We start from the raw sequence: 17,771 nt of genomic DNA on the forward strand, positions 1-17,771 counted from the left end.
CAGCCTGTTGGTTTAAGTAGAGGCTTGAAGGAAGAGAGACTAGCTATTCTGCAATGGTTTACTGGCTGAGATTTCAAGGACCCCTGGCGAGTTGACAATTATATCTGTTCATTTTTCCATCACTGTGATGAATCATGCCTTGATGACAATTGTGTGTGTGTGTGTGTGTGTGTATGTGTGTGTGTGTGTGTGTGTATGTGTGTATAGAGTCATGTTTTACGAGCTTCTTTCTGAATTATTGCTTGTCACTCAGGGACCTCCCAACCACTTGAAGATTGCCAGGATGGAGTCAGATTTTAGCTGGGGAGGTAGAACATTCTGTTTAGGAAGAAGCAGTTGGTTAAACCTGCCACTCAGGGAGGTCCTGGCTCCGGGAGTCTTCTTCCTATCTCACGCCACAGAACACAGCACTGTCTTTCTGAGCGGGCCCTGGTCGATGGCCTGATGGCCTGTCAGCTAAGGGTGGGCACAGGGAGTCCATTCTCCTCTCCTTCAGCAAGACAGGATCTTGAGGAAGGCTTTACGGAACTCGACATTGAAGGTGGTATAGATCACGGGGTTGAGGGCACTGTTCACGTAGCCCAGCCACGTGGTGGCACTGTAAAGCTCTGGGGACACATGGCAGGCTTGGCAGTGAGTATTGAGAACGTGGGTCAAAAAGAAGGGCAGCCAGCAGACAATGAAGGCCCCTGGGTTGCAAAAGAAGAGAGAAACTGGGTCAGGGGTTTGCTTACTCCTTATGTTATAACATGAAAATGACTCACAGTTGTTTGCTTTGTGCCAGCCACCATGCTGGAATTGTACATGCCCCTTTAATTTTTACACCAACCCTATGAAGGAGGTGTGATTTACCACCTCATTTTTCTTTCTTTCTTTTCTTTTCTTTTTGGATGAGAAAATTACATGTTTACATCTTTGATTCATCTCAGGCCTTTGTTCCTAAATCAACTTTTCTAGTTTGATATTTAGGTAGCTCTTTACTAGTCTTTTCTACTTCTCAGTTCAATTTAAATATTTATTTAATGTCTAGCCGTGCAAGACATGACCCTAGGCACTGACAGGGAAGAGGACCTTAAAGACATGACTGACGTTTCCTGCTGTTGAAATTACATCCAGGTATCCTCATAAAGTCCCTGAGACATGAGAAAGGAAGGTTTGTCAATGGCAGTGAATAAGATGAATTGCCTTCACTAACTCTACATGCTATCTGTGATTTATCAACTTTTTCTCTTTAAATACATTTTCTATTTTTCTATAAAAATGAACCCTGATTTTGTACATTATGGAAAACTTGGTAAATACAGAAAAGTAGAAAGAAGAAAAATAACCACCCACCACTCAAAGACAATCACTTTTGACATCTTGGTGAATTAATTTTCATGTTTTTCTTTCTCTGTCTTTGAAATAATCTAGAAGTTATCACACCATATGACAGCAGTTTTTTGCATCCTTATTTTTTCACTTAATATTTTAGAATAAGTAAGCCTTTATTAAATATCCAATATATGTCAGACACTTTTATTGAATTATTATCTTATTTATTATTTGATTTATCCATTTTAATTTCACAGGATAGACAACAAACACAATGAATAAATGCAATTCAGTTAGGTCACATGTTCAATTTTATATTTCATAATTTCAGCCCAGGTCTTCTGAATTTTCCCCAGAGTTAACATTGTTACACAAACCCTTCTCAATTGTATTGCAAGCATTTATAAATATTACCATTATTGAATTTCCATTTCTGACAAATGTGTTTCCTTAGTACCCTCTGCCAGCTTCAACAAACTCAACCTAACCCAACCAAATTCAACCCAACTCAACCCAACTCAACCCAACTCAACATGATCCAAACTCACCAAGCACGATTGCCAGCATCTGAGTTGCCTTCTTCTCCCGAAGTGGCACTCCACGAGGCTGCAAGGGCCCCAGCTTTAAAGATGTCGACAACCTGCCATTACTGAGTTTTCGAACCTCTAAGCTGAGCTTGGGTGCCATGGTGGGGCTGAGGGAGTTCCGAGTCCTCCCCTCCCTTTTCAACTCTCCCCCAGCCTCTTGGAATCCGGGTCGCCCCAAGGCAGTATCTTGGCAGATGCTGTAGTAACGCTTCAGCTCCATGTGTGCCTGACTAGGGGAGAGTGGCTGTAGGTGGGACAAGAGAGGATCCTGACATTTTTGGGGACACTGTTTATCTTCTGCATGTTCCTGAAAAGGAAAGGGCATGCAAAGAAGTTAGAGGAAATCATTCTGTGAAACCTCCGGAGAGCACATCTGAGAGTGTGGGATCATGAAAAGTTAAGGTACATGAAATCTGCTTCTGACTTCACAACTAAAAAATACCTACCAGATATAGAACATTTGAAAATCACAATGGCCCCTTGAGGAGGGTAGTATAGGAGTATAGCTTGGCCTTTTTGAGTTAGAATGAGCTGGATATACAGAGGAACATATGAAATGATGCTACTAAGAGGTAAATCACAAAATCTGGAATGTGGGAAACTCTGTTAGACAAATGACTCAGTTTTTTTCAACAAATAAATGGCAACAACAACAACAATCGCATTTACCAGTTGCAAAGTATGGGTCTTATTTGAATTTCGAATCAAATAAACTATGAAAGACTTGTAGGACAATTGGAATAATGTGAACACTGACTGGATATTTAATGATAATAGGAAGTTATTTATTTGCTTAGGGTTATGTATTATGGTCATACATTTTATAAAATCTTCCTTAGAGAGTCTTACAGAAATATTTTTGCTGAAATGTTATGATGTTTGAGATCTGCTTCATAAGAATCCAATGGGCATGGATGAGTGTAAGGGGGAGAGCAGATGAAATGAAATAAGATTGGCCATGAGTTAGTTGCATGAGTTAATTGGCCCTGAGTTAGTTGTATTTCTGCTTTTTTTATTTTTGAAAATTTCCATAATAAAAAGTGAAAAAGAAAGAAAGAAAGAAAAGATAAGAAAACCCAGGATTTTCACCTCAGCTTTCCTACTTATTAGAAGGACCCTTGGGCAAGTTAATTAAATACCTCTGAACCTCATTTGTAAAACAGAAAAGAAGTTGGGAAATTTTGGCTTAGGTTGGATAGACCCTGAGAGTATGTGGACATTTCTGGTTATTTGGTGGGGATGTGTGTGTGCTCAACATCTAAACTTCTTTCCCTGTTTGAAGAATCAAGACACTATATCAATCTCGAGTAGCAGGCAGGACCCTTTAGCTCCCATTACTGAAGCTATAAAAGTCATATATTCACTCTCCACACATCCTTACTAGACATCTAGAGCTCTGGCACATAAACTAAGCCCAGCCAATTAGAAATTTGCACCAAAGACCTTGAACTGGAGCTGGTGAAGCAGGGACACTTGCGAATTTGTCTAGCAGTGATATGAGTCCCAGGTCTTCCAACGTGGTTCTTCCTTAGGCATGAACAGCATCATCTGAAGTTATTCTCCAACCTTCTCACTGAGTCTGAGCTACTTAGTATCCTTCCAGTAAATTCTTTTTTCTATATGTTAGTGTCAACAGCCAAGAATGCTCATTATTCTCTCCTTAGTTCAAGAAATCACAGAGCTTCAAGTGATCCTTCCCAGATTGTATATTGGTGAGTGTATTTTTCAGCTCTCTGTAAACCCTCATCACTACCTTCATGATGGGCATGAAGAAACACTGGATTCTTTGGGTCTGTCTGGCAGAACCCTCCACTCCCAGATGGTAGGACAGACCAATTTCTCCAAACTCCTGGCAATGCCAGTCTCTTGCTTCTCTATTCTCTCTTTAGTAGTCTCCACTTTTCTCCTTTTGGGCTTGGAGCCTCCTCAGACCTTAGATCTGCTGTAGGCAACTTGAACATTCTTAACTATTAAAAAAATTATTTACAGTAAGACTCTCTAACTGCTACACCAGGACTATAAAAAATGGTTAATTGGCTGTACAGAGATGGGACAAAACTCAGAATGAGTTCTTAAAATTTTATTCCTAATATTGGCTTGGAGTTCAGGGAGAGGAATATTGATCTTCTAACGCTGCCATTCTGCACTCAGCTTGTGTGGGGGTGGGGCAGGGCTGGCTTGAATCCTTGAAAGGATAAGGATAAGGGTGACCATGAAATTGTCTTGGTTTTCCCCCTTATATAGTGGGAAATAGGACACTTGAAAGTCTCACATTAGCCTCTCTTCTGTGTTTTTCTTGGCTCTGCCCATGTGTGTTTCATTGACACCCTATTCCTTTTAGCCAGGTGACTCTAGATGGCATTTTCATACCATGTCCAAGTGTCACTGGTTCCAGTCATTGAGATCTAGCTCAAGAGTGATATGCTTTCTGTAGATCACTTGGTGATTCTTATTCTGAAGCTCAAATCAGGATTTCATATTTGTTATATACAAGAGATACAAGTAAAACATTGGGACCATTCCATTCTGTGGTGAAAGTGGAAGCAAGTCAAGTCAGAGTGTTGAGAAAAGGTATCTTATATTTCTCCTGTAACCAAATACATGGCTTACTTACCATTTGTCCAGTGGCATCTGATGGAAATCTGTCCCTTATTGAAAACTGCCGAATGGGGTGCAGCCTCAGACAGGAAGACTAGGGTGGGTTGAAGGAGAGACAGTTGTAGGGTAAGGTCTCCTTGGATGAACCATATAGATGATAATGTTTCAAATATCCTCAATGTTTGTCCATATCCTTAGCTTCAGGTCCTTACCTCCTATTTCATGGGAACCAATATTCTTGTTCTATCCAAACTGTGGGAACTTCAATTTTGAGAGACTGACTCTTACTCAGGTCATTAAAGGTTCATCTGGGCATCTGCACTGGACCTCCCTTCAACATCAAATTCAGTTCTCACTCTGTTTATGAAGCCAATTCCTGAGCATATTGAACTTTTCTCTCATAACCTCCATGGCACTTCTATTTCGGTGCTTAATTGTCTTCATCTCAAACCACAAACTTCCTGGGGCTGTTAGTTAACTTTGGGTAGAGGGGTTCTCTATCTGCTTGTCTAGATTCTAAACTCCATGAAGGCAGATGCTGTATAATATTCCTGCTGTCCCTTCCCTAGCAGATGGCAAGCATGCGCTGGACACGGGGATGAGCCGACTTTCCAGATCAAAGCAAATGGAAGGTCAGTGCTGAAGCAGCTCCTTTTCAGAGCCTTGAAAGGCCCAATAACATATCATCAGCACTCCCTTTCCTCAGCTGGTCAGCCCCTTGACACAGAGACACATCTAGTAAGAAAAAGAGCTTTCTATGGGCCCCAGTGATTCTTGGAATAAGTGGTCTGCTCAGAAGCCAATCCTGGGACCTACCAGCAATACACGGGACAGCTGCCACCCTACTGCTGCCGATCGATGTGACACTTGTACCATTGGGCATTTGGGGGCAATGAAGAACTTCGATGGAAAGCAGAAGACATCCAGAAACTATCCTATCACCTGTCCAAGTAATGTGAGCTCTAGGGAAGACTCACAATGCACTTTCTGGATTCGATTTCCTACTCTAAAGCAGAGCCAATACGAGCAGATTCGAAGGTGGGTATGATATGTGTGTCTCCGATGTGGCAGCACGAGCAGAAACAAGGACTTCTGGACACAAGGCTAGGAAGCTACAGGGTCGGGCACTGTTCTCCCTCTGCCCCTCCGATGGGCTTACCTGTTGAGGGAAGCCGGGTCTGACACTGATGCACTGACTGTTCTGTCGAGTGAGGATCCGTTTCCGTCTCCTCTGTCTCAGCACCATGTAGATCCTGGTGTAGACGAGGACAGTCACTCCAAAGGGCAGGTAGAAGGACACCACTGAAGAGTAGATGACAAAATCAGGGTTGGAGATGGAGCAGACACTGGGGTCTCCTGTGAGTGAGAGAAAAGGAGAAAGCAAAGCAGTTTGCCAATATGAGACATCAATGGGGAGCACACAAAATGGCCCCATACCATGTGTGGTGTCTCGACCATTTAATCCACACAGAACATAGGGAAGCAAGGGTGCTGGGCCCACCTCCCCCCTCACTGAGTCTTAGGTCACATGTGCCTCGTTTGTGGCGGCTTTCACCAGCTCCTCAGTCAGAAGCAGCTCCTCCTTCCTCTGTGTCCCACAGCCCTTGCCTTGCCTCTTCTCTGTGGTTAGCCCATGCGGCTGCTTGTTAAGTTGTGGGGACGGGGATATTATGTTGTCAGTTCCCTGAAGGGAGAAGGTCCAATTCATCTTTGTGCTTCTCACAGTTCCCTTAAAAAGAAAATTACCCAGCGATTACATGCCAGACACTCTCCACACTGGGACTACAAACATGTCTGCCGTTGAAGGGCTCAGTCTAGACAGACAGGCGGTCTTCCTGAACGCTGTGTTCAGTGTCACGGAGGAATGTGGCCTGGGAGCCTGGGGAGAGTGTCAGAGAGCAGCAGGGCAGAGGTTCCCGGGAGTGAGGCAGCTCCCCAGAAAAGCGCCTGCTGGTGTGGGAGCATTTGTTGAGAATGCCAGAGCTCCGATTTGAACCTGAGGTCCAGGGCAGGTTGGGTCTGAAGACGGGAAATTCTACTTTTTAGGGAATCTCAGGACTGGTCAGGAGTAGGATGGGGAGAGGGCTGTTAGGGAGATTGTCACTGTGGACAATGTGAAATGAGGAGCACCTTCGTCCCTGCTTTATGTCCTGAAATGCACCTGTCCCTACACGTTAGAAAGTCCCTGTAGTTTTGCCTTTTTTGCTACCAGGTGTTAAAATTCCTTCAATGCCCAGAATAAGGCCTGTAATGTGCCTCGTCTGGAAGAGAAAAGAGAAGAAAACAAGTATCTTCCAGATGGTGTGCCAAGGACTTGATGCATATCATCTCACCTAATTACTGTGGCACAGGGGTTATTACTGACTCTATTCTCAGATAAGCAGGTTAAGTCTCAGAAAGGTTCAATACATGGCCCAGCACCCCACACAGTCTGACAGGGGCCCAGCCTGGATCTGTTTCTCCAGTCATTCTGACCTTAAAACCAACGTTCTTTCTGTGATTTTGATTCACCTCCCTCTACCATGATAACTGGCCCCCCTCTATCACTGGGAGGCCAGCACTGTCAGCAACAGCTATTGGGACACCCAACCACTCTTCATAAAGGGTAGGGGATTCTCAGCAACCCCAGATCTGGCCTTGGAGAATATAGCCGCAGAAGCGAGCTAGTAAGGAGAGGGCCGCAGCCAGCCACATGGGGCCCTCATTCTGCATTTTGGTCTTCTGAGATAGGCAGAGGCTTGGTCTGGGGTGGGAGACCCAGGTCTGCCATTTACTAACTCTGGGGCACATGGCTTAACTACGCCAGCCTTCAGCTTCATTATCTGAAAAGGAGGATAAAAATAAGGTCTCCTGGAGGGGTTGTGAGATTAAATGAGGGAAAATGGTAGCTATTATTATTACTATTTATTCTTTACTATGAACTATGTATAATATACCTCCTCTGAGATGTTTGAACGTAAAAGGCAAGGTATCATTTGGAATGAAAACCTTAAAGAGACTTACAAAGAAAACTATCTGCAGAGGAGGGAGAGGAGCAACAGCTAATCATTTAAGAAAAAAGTGTACTCCATTCTCAGTGAGGCATTTTAATGAGAGCACTCACACGAGGATCTTGAGGAGCTGCTCCCAAGGGTTTTGATCCTTTTGGGAGGAGGGTAAAATTCAGGAAAAATTAATATCGTTTCGCCAAGTCTGTGTCAGCATCCTTTAGGAAATGGCTTATAAAACTTCGAGCAGTGGTCACCAGATGGACATTTTCTGGTGTTCTGGGGGAGACAGGGTTGGAGGTGGGACAGGGTGGCAGATGCTGGTCTTTCTGAACCTATCAGGACTCATGTAGGCAGTGATCAACCCTCTTCCTGAAATCAGCTCATCTGGGGTCAGCATCTGACCGTGACTTAAACACCTCCTGTGAGGAGAGGTCTGAGCACCTTTTGCTAGTGAGAAGGGGAACAGGGATAGATGCTCTCCCACTATTTGTCTGGTTACCATTGCTGGTGTTCGGGGTTGGTCCCATTTGTCCCTCCAGATGTACCTTCGACCCTTCTGTACCCTCCTCGGGGTTCTGGGAAGCTGACCTTTAGATTTTATATATTAACTCTGACTTTTTTTTTCCCAAGTTTTTATTTAAATTCAAGTTAGTTAAGGTCCAGTGTAACATTAGTTTCAGGTGTAGAATTTAGTGATTCGTCACTGACATACAACGGACCCCCAGTGCTTATCACAACGAGTGTGCTCCTTCATACCCAAGGGTACTCATGCCTACTTTTAAAAAGCCAGGAGCAAAAGCGGGTATAGTATGCTTCCATTTGTGTAGAAAGTGGATACACCGGCACATGCACACACACGCGTGTGTGTATGCATACTTGTTTCAAGCATTATCTTTACGATTATTAGTGTTTGCTTCTAGGGAGGGTCACAGGGCAGGTAATGATCTAGGGTAGAAGGGAGACCTACCTATATGTGTGTCTATGGATCCCCATACCTTCCGTTTTATCATGGGCAAGTATTTATTTTTCCATTAAAATATCAAAAGCAAACACATGAGACAGAGTGAAGAGAGAACACAGAGCTATTTCGCAATCACTGAGCCTGCACAGTCATCCCTTTCTTCCTCTCTTATCTGAGTCAACTGCTGCCCGTCCTTAGATCCAGCTCTGTGGTCTCTCCCACAATTTCTCCAGGCCACAAAGTCCTGAGAGGTCTGGCGGTGGGTAAAGTGACCCAGGAGGCTGGTAGCCAGTGAGTGAGGGCCTGCCCCGGCTCCCACTGGGACTCCCACTTCCCATGTGTCCTGTCGGCAGGGTAGCAATTCTGGAAAGCTTCTCTCCGCTGAGTCCCAGATGAGGTGATGAAGGCAATGAGGCCCCCTGCCCCGGGAGATGAGCTGCCTTGTCTTGATTATTTAACCCAAACAGTACTGTGCTACTAGTACAGTAGCTATGGGATGAATACAAGAATGACGAATAGAGGAGACAAACGGACAAATGAGCACATAAGCAGCCGCTGGCTGGAAGACAGTGGGGAAAACCAGAGGGTCACGCCTCATTCTCTGAAATGTTGGATGTTTAGGCTAACTAGTCTTAACACTGAAGGAACAAAGGATGTTAAGAAGAACTCAACCACTTACTCATTCAACCAAAGTTTATGGAGCACCTACTGTGTTCCAGGTACCATGCTGGGTGACAAAATCCCTGGCTCCACAAAGGGGTGGGAGAGGCTTTGTGGACTAGCCTGGGAACTTGAGTCCCACAGTGAAGCGAAGGGCGAGGCCAAAAGCAGGTTGACTCAACAGTTTCATGAGCTTAAAGCTCATGGAAGGATTTGTCTTCACCCTGTTCCCAGAGACAGGAGAGCCTGATGCATCTGAATTCAGGATGAGCCTGTTATTCTCTTAACTTTCTTTTGTCAACCCGGCTTCCACCAGCTCCAGTGCTCTGAAAGCCAGGTGAGGGATTCTGTTGCTCAAATCTAGATAGTACTCCTCCATTTCCTTGTTTCAAAGGAAAATTAAGACTATAAGTCTTGTGTCTGTGAAACGAAAGGATCGGGCTGCCCATTCAGGGACTTTTAGAGTTTCCTCTGGCACCAGTACTCCATGCTGTCAATGATGGGGTGTTTAGCTAGACTGCTGGGTCCCTGCTGGGAGCTGGGGCAACACTGATCAGCCAGGCCCCCCAACCTTGGCACTCCTTGTGCCAACCTTGGCACCCCCAACCTTGACCGAAGGTCCTGCCTTACATGCATTTCCAGAAATTCACGTTGCCCTTTTCTTGGACAGTAAGAACAATGCCGAGATGAAGGAAACTGAAGTTCAACTTTTTTCTGCCTTTTGTTGTCTGATAATTCACAATCCCATAGGGCAGCTCATTTCATTAAGAAGGGCTCTGCCAGAAAGTTCTTTTGTGTTGCACAGCTTAGTGGAAATCCAGCTACTTCCAATATCAGGCGTCATTGGCATTTTCCTGCCCTTTTCTCCTCTACTTTTTGCAGGGTGAGTAGAAACAAATGGCTGAGAGAAGTCATTTATATTGGGCTTTCATGTGAACTTAGGAACTTCCTTATAGATGGAACCCACATCCATCAAGATAATGAAGCCGTACTGTGAAGGTCAGACTGAGGCAGAGGAGGACGGTTGGGCTTCCTTGCCTTGAGTTCTGCTCACCAGTTCCCTGAACTGTGTTCTAGGACGAGGTCACTGGCCTTTATAATCACCAGCAGAACGGCTGCTGCTCAGACTTTCTTGGAGCAGGTGCCTCGTTAAATTTTGACGCACAGAAACCTTTTCTAACACAATAATCACAACAATAGCAGTAGCCAATATCCACTGGACTTTACAAAGGACCCGACACTTGGAGGCTATACATGAATAAATGGAGGGCTTACTAATTAATCTTATTAATAAACTTAAAAGTAAGAGAGGGGGAGCCCCTGGTTGGCTCAGTCAGAAGAACATGATCTTGGGGTTGTGAGTTCAAGTCCCATGTTGGGGATAGAGATTGCTACAATAAGTAAGTAAGTAAGTAAGTAAATCAATAAATGACTGAGAAAAAGTCGTGCTAGAATAAATCATGTACATCTTTCAAGTAAGAGAGAGATTGAAAGAGATGAGAGAGAAGAGAGAGTGTACATGCTAAGCCACAGGCATTTTTTGCCTTCTCAATTCTATATTTGAAAATCCTTTTGGAAAGACAGTTTTCTGAGTTTTGTTTCTGGAATAATAATGATCTCACTGGTGGCAACAACACTGCAATTAGCTCATCATTCATCTTCACTTTAGATGTTGACATTAACTGGGAACTCGGTCTAATGTCAGATTTTGAGACTGTTTTTAACTGTTACTAGGGTGTGTGTGTGTGTGTGTGTGTGTGCATGAGTACAACAGCCCCTGCCAACCTCCCAGAATAAATAAGAGGAGGCCCTCCACAGACTGAAAGCTGGTGGGGATTTGCTGCTGGCCAGGAGTACGCGGTGCTGTGGTCTACTCGTGGTAGTGAGTCTCATACTACGGAGTCCAATTTAGACTAATGTGTGTTCGTATAGAAACTAAGATACAGAAGGTGGCTTAGTTAGCAGACAAACCCAAAAAGCGTATTCAACACCCACCAAAAATAGCATTTCAATACCAGGCAGCCTTTTAAGAGTTGTGTTAGGGGATGTTGCTTTGGGGAGTATGTGTGTGTCCACAACCCTGTTTGTGTGTATATAGTGTTATTCAGGGAAAACAACAAAGTAACAAATGGTAAAGGGTAAATGCGAACATGGTGGTAACATTATATTTTAGGAACTCCCTGAGTTAACTAGGCAAATATTCGCTGGATGACTCAACTACCCTTCAATGTGGCAGACAAAGAAACCTGACCTTGAGTGCATGGTCTGTGTTTGGTTGGTCAACTTGTGTTATTCCAATTTACTCCTCATTTAATCAGAAGAAAGCTCTATGAAGCAAGTACAGTGGAATTATGTCACACGTAGCATCAGATTTTAGTCAGTGATTAAAGTGAACAGTATTTAGAGCTGAAATTTGCTTTGAAAAAATCTCCTGAGTCACATGTAAAGATATACATGGTCTCGTTACAGCCCTGAAGGTAGTGAGTAAAGACCGTAAGATACATACCTTAATGCGGCATATATTATAAAGAGTTCAAACACAACATGCGGTTTTAGAAATGAAGTTGTTGGTCTTACATGCAGGGGTGGGCATATAAAAAATGCTGGAAATTAACTTGCTCAAGTATATTCTTCAGTGTATTATTATCCCAAAGTTATCAATAAGAAAACTTAGAAAAGTTAAGTAGCTTGTTCCAGGAACACAGCTGGTAAGTAGCAGAACTGAAGTTTGAATGTAACTTTTCTGACTCCAGAGCCTCTCTCTGTCTTCCCAAATGTGTTTTGACTTTTGACTCGTTGGGCAGCAAATGACTCTTTGATGACTATTCATAAGTTAGGATTTGCCAATATTTACATGCAATGTGTTACATATAATATCTGTATACATATAAATACACAGCTGTGTGACTTGTACATCTACACCAGAAACTAATGACCTTGGAAGATAGTAGGCATTAAACAAATCCAGATGAATACTGGAACATGACTCCATTAGTTCTCCACAAATACTCGTGATAACTTCATTATATGTGCTTACAGTAGTTTTCATTCAACACGGGAAATTCCTGAGGCTGAAAGATGTACATGGAACAGCCAAAGAAGGCATTGTTCCATATGAGGTGTAAATTTGGATTGATGTCTTATGTCTAAAAAACCAAGCATCTCAGATATTCACATTGTTAATCCATATGTCCATCCATCCACCCATCTGTCTGTCCATCCATCCAGTAGAAGATATACCATGTGCCAGAATTCATGGCCAGAACTTCTGTATATTAAGATAGAAGAAATACACTCTTCAGTAATTTAGGGATACTAGTTCCCAAATGCCAGAAGTGATTTTTGTTTAGTACAAAATTAGAAATATATATCCCATTTGAGGGCTTTTATAGTGTTATTTTGCATTGTAAGTCTATTATGTGTTGTCATCTTTTCATTAGCAAATCTCACCTGAATTATTAATATAGTTTAATTTTTTTAACTGGCCCCTCGCTTCCCACAAGTACAATGACATTTCTTTCAAAGCAAGGAGAGGCCAGATTTTTCACTAACCGGGGAAGAAATTTATGTGCTAATAATTGATGAGGTTCTGCTTTGTTCTTGAATCAAAACCCAAAGCTTTGCAATCTGTGGAATCCTTATTTGATTATGAGGTATGCCGATCCGGGTAAGAAATTTCCAGGCTCAGAAGCACTCACGGTCACTCAAGTGTGCCGTGAATCCCATGGGTGTCGGTAAGAGGGGCCATCACTGTTACCTGTGGTGTTGAGGCCAAAGAGGAGAGGGCAGGAGACAGCAAAGGCCAACACCCAGACAGCTGTGATCATGAGGGCCACGCGCCGACAGGAGCTCTGTCCCGTGCCGTGTTGATAGCGAACCGGCATGACCACCGCGGTGTACCTGGGAAAGGAAGCGGGAAGGGATGGCCATGATGAGAAGGGATGGAGGAATCATTCCAAAAGTGGACAGAGGTTCCTAGAGAACCAAAGAGGTGCTACATGTGGCAGGAGAAGAAGAGTTTCGTTGGAGAAAGAAAGGGTATTTGAGTGAAAATGGAGAAAGGGTGCGCTAAGAGAGATGAAGAACTCCCTAAACAGGGAGAGGGGGAAAGAAGAATATAGTTAGTAAAACAACAGACTGGGCCACTAGCAGGCCCCTTTGCCAGAGGTGGTTGAGGCCTCTGGCAAAGTACCTAAAACTTGTACTCATATACCCGAACCCCCAAGACCCTGGGTGCTGGTCTGTGTGCCTTTACTTTCTCCCACAGTATTTCAGATAATGATAGAACTGGGCCCAAAGAGGATGTTTACCCCTGCTTGTATCCTAATATAAATTCTACCCCTCCTAGTGACAACTATTCCAAGTGGCAGAGATTTTAAAAATAGAGATGAGTAATATCTAGTGAAGACTTATTTCAAAACCCAGTTTTCATGCTCTCTGAGTCCATTCAGGTGGCTCCATCAAAAATACCAGCGACTCGGAGGCTTAAACAACAAACATTTATTTCTCATGGTTCAGACGGCTGTGAGGTCCAAGATCAAGGCACTGGCAGATTTGATGTCTGGGGAGGGCCCACTTCCTTGTTCATAGATGGCTATTTTCTCATGGGGGTATCACATGGCAAGATGGGTGAAGGAGCTCCTGGGTCTCTTTTCTATGGGCACTGATCTCATTCATGAGGGTTCTACCCTCATGACCTCATCATCACCCAAAGGTCCCACTTCTTAATACCAACACTTTGGGGGGTAGGATTTCAACATACAAATTTGGGGGAGCCACCAACATTGGGTCTACAACACATGGCTTTCCACGGTCAATGCACAGTTCTTTGTGTTATAGGACATTGTCTTTTCTGGGATAACTCCTCTCACACATTTCTAGCTACTGAGCTGAAAGATTGCTGGTCCCGTACATCTACTCATGACATCTTCCCCATTTATTCATGCATCTCTTTCCTACCAGCTGCTCTCTGCGATGGCCACAGCCTCCCGGCTGGTCCCTGCCGCCAGACTCTAAAAGTAGATTTCATCATGTCCTCCCCATCCTGGGCCCCCCAGCAGGAAACTGCTTGAGAAAGGCAGAATTTTTTTTTTTTTAAATTTTTAAAATTAACATATAATGTATTATTAGCCCCAGGGGTACTGGGGCTAATTCAGGTCTGTGAATTGCCAGGTTCACACTTCACAGCACTCACCATAGCACATACCCTCCCCACTGTCCATAATGCAACCACCCTCCCCCCGCCGCCCCCCACAACCCTCAGTTTGTTTTGTGAGATTAAGAGTCTCTTATGGTTTGTCTCCCTCCTGATCCTATCTTGTTTCGTTTATTCTTTTCCTATCCCCCAAAGCCCCCATGTTGCCTCTCAACTTCCTCATATCAGGGAGATCATATGGTAATTGTCTGAGAAAGGCAGAATTCTAAGACAGTCTTCAAGATGACTGCCCTGTACTATTCCTCACACTGAATGGAGGCTGAACTTGAGAATATCAAGTGCTATCACTGCTGTGATTAGATTACTAATCAATAAATAGACTGAGTGAATCAAAAGGGAGATTATCCTGCGTGGACCTGGCTTAATCAGGGAAGCCCTTAAAAGGCACTGGGCAAGTTGAATAATGAGACAACTGTCTCAGGGTGGAGAGACAGAGTTCCCAAGTATGATCTGTTACTTGATGACTCAAATCATGCTGTAGCCTTGGTAATCCTCAGAGGTCCTTGCACACCACAAGTAGTAAGAAGCTGTTGATTGCTTGCCTTGTGAATCCTGAAGACCTACAAAAGAGGACAATTCGAATCTTAGCCAAGCTCAAGGACTCTAGTGTGGGTAGCTGTGTCTACAAAGGCTCAAGTTTTCTTTGTTTTCTCCTTGTCCAGGGAAGCCAGAGGCCAGATTCAGAGCAGGATCCTCCTTAGTTCCTCTTGGGTCCCTCAAGGCTTGGGGCTGAGGAAGGGAAGAACATACCCTGGGCTGGAGGGGTTGGGCACACATGCCTGCCGAAATCTTCACCTCTTGTGCACCTGGCCTTAGAGTTGATGTGTTAGCAATTGTATTCCCACAAAAGCAGCTCTGAGGGAGGAGATGGAGGCGGACTCTGTGAGAGTAGGCCTTGGTAGCATGACATGGGGCAGAGGTGGCTTCTTTCTCAAGAGGGAGAAACAGAGGTCCTTATTTAATAAGCTCAGATTAAGATCCCACTATCCATCCCAGCGGCGGCCTGTGAGATCTCGGTTCCCCTCTTCTGAGGCACAAACATTGTAAATCCTCTCTTGAGTCCCTAACCTGGCGATCAAGGAGTGGGCAAGTCGTACCTGGTGTTCCTCTAGGCTTCTTACTCTTCTCGGTACTTTGAACTCTGCTGGGTCAGTGGGCTGGGGCTTGGAGTCAGATCTGTCTGGCCCCTAGCAGGGATCCCTGAGGCGCCTTGGAAGAGAGGCTGAGCCTTGAACCCAAATGGCTATGGTGACCAAACAGCCACTGGGAGATGGGAAGGAAAGGTATGACCCACTTCCTTCTCTCCGGACCTGCAGCTGTGCCCAGCCTTCTATTTACTTAATGTCATTTCGTTTAAAAGACGCTGACTGCCCCATACATTCGTGGTGTGCTGCTCAATAGCTCACAACTGGTCTTCAGGAGAAAACAGCCCTAACTGGTACCATCTGTCAATCTTCATGGTGCAAATACTCCCACTGTTGCCCATTTCAAGCTACACCAAAGGTTTAATACCTGGCTCAATCAGTTCCTAAAATTTTGCCTTGCAGCCCTTGCTAGTCTTCATGAGCTGCCGTAAGCCTGCCACTGAGCACATTGTCCTAGGTACATGTTAATAATGTTCAGCAACTCCCTGGAAGCTCCCGTTAATTCAGTCAGGGTAGGCAATACTGGCTCCATTTTACTTCATTTGTTTATTTTTTAAAGGATTTTATTTTTTTAATTGACACAGAGAGAGATACAGTGAGAGAGGGAACACAAACAGGGGGAATGGAAAAGGGAGAAACAGGCTTCACACAGACCAGGGAGCTAGATCCCAGGACCTTGGATCATGACCTGAGCCGAAGGCAGATACATAAGGACTGAGCCACCAGGTGCCCCCTGGCTCCATTTTATAGAGGCGGAATCGGAGACAGAGAGAGGTTGCTTGATGAACTCAAGGTTCCAAAGCTGGTAGAAGAGCCAGGTGTCCCCCCCCCACTGAGGCCTGTGTCTCTCCTGTGTGCCCCCCACTCTCTCTCAAGGGCACTGTCAAGTCTCTGAGGACTTGTGGGGGACAAGGGCTTCCTCAGGGCAGGTGGCATTAAAGGTGGTTTCTATTTGAGAGTACTTTGGATTCCCAGAAACTTCCTCAGTTAGTTTGATTCTATCAAGTACGGGGTGGGGCGGGGTGGGGGGACGGTCCTGTTAAAATACGGATTTCCAGGCCACGTCCCTGGCTATTCTAATTAAGCACTTCCAGAGTGGAACCCAGAAATGTGCATTTGCATTTTGAACAAGCCAGGGCATCTTACTATCCGGCAAATTTGCGAAAAGTCTGAATTAAGGAAAATTTCTGTCAAAAAATTTCTTGATAACTTGGGTAAGAAGTGAGAGATGAAACTACACTTACTACTGTTACGTTCTAATTTTTTTTTCGTATTGTTTTCTGAACACGATTAAACTTTTGGAATAAACGAGCCCCCCCACCCGGAAATCGCCCACACGCAGGATTTTCCCCGCCCGGGAGCCAGCCGCGGGGTCAGAGCCGTAGGTGCCGTTCCGGAACTAGCCAGCGGAGGGCACCCTAATGCAGCGAGAGCTGCCAGCGCCGCCGGGTGAGAAGTTCACGGCTCACCTGCTGGCTCCCGCGGCCCTGTGGGGGAGGCAGGAAGGGAAGGCTCGGCCCGGCGGGGTACCGGAGGCCTGCGGGGACCCTGAATCCGCACCCAGGCAGGCCACTCCGCCTCTGGTCTCCTCCGGAACGAGCCGCAGGTGACCGTCTGCCGCGAGGGCGGGGCTGGGCCTCCCAGGTCCCGCCGCTGCGCTCCCCGCGCTGTTCCACCCCACGCGCCCCCCCTCTCGCTCCCTTGCCTCCTCTGCTGGGGGCTCCTGGTTCACCGGGCTCTCTCTGGCCTGGCCAGAGCACTGGCAGCCTGCAAGGTTGTTAAGCCCGTGGAGGTTGGAAGCAGACTGATTTCGTGTCTGAATCCCAGTTCTTAACATTTAACTGCGTGGCCTTGGGCCAGAATTTGGCTGCCCTGAGACTCAATTTCCTTATCTGTGCATTGAGGGTAATGATGCAGCGGGATAGGGCTCTTAGGGACATTGAATAAGATTATCTCTGTGAAGACTTTTAGTACGATGCCTGGTACCTATTAAGCATTCAAAAAAACCCCTAGTATTATTACTGTCTTATTATTGTGCTAGACCAGTGTATCTGTGATTATCTCTATCAGTGGGTAGAGCCAGGTTTTGCAGCCAGGCAGTGGGGGCTCCCAAACTTGAGGCCCAGAGTGTGGTAGGTGCGCCTGAGTCAGGCAGCGTGCTACAGAAGAAAGGGTGACTGTATTCTTTCTTACTCCCGCACCTACCAGAGGTGTGATCTGGGCACCGTCTAGCCTCAGACCCTTCACTTGTAAAATGAGGATAGTTCCCCTGTCTTGCTGGGGGTGCTGTGAGGGTTACAA

At 45.1% G+C, this 17,771-nt stretch overlaps 1 protein-coding gene across 1 annotated transcript in view; it reads right to left on the minus strand.

Moving 5' to 3' along the window:
* Positions 1-480: 480 nt before the first annotated feature.
* Positions 481-17,771, minus strand: part of DRD3 (dopamine receptor D3) — a 39,100-nt gene continuing 21,809 nt past the window's right edge. Inside the window, exons 4-8 of the mRNA XM_044255057.1 lie at positions 12,868-13,010; positions 5,659-5,855; positions 4,516-4,593; positions 1,863-2,208; positions 481-689 (exon numbers count right to left, since the gene is read on the minus strand). Of these exons, the coding sequence (XP_044110992.1) occupies positions 493-689; positions 1,863-2,208; positions 4,516-4,593; positions 5,659-5,855; positions 12,868-13,010 (961 nt within the window). The 3' untranslated portion in view covers positions 481-492. The remainder of the gene's footprint in view (positions 690-1,862; positions 2,209-4,515; positions 4,594-5,658; positions 5,856-12,867; positions 13,011-17,771) is intronic.

The sequence above is a fragment of the Neovison vison genome, chromosome 6 (genome assembly GCF_020171115.1).
Source record: "Neovison vison isolate M4711 chromosome 6, ASM_NN_V1, whole genome shotgun sequence".
Lineage (NCBI taxonomy): Eukaryota > Metazoa > Chordata > Mammalia > Carnivora > Mustelidae > Neogale > Neogale vison.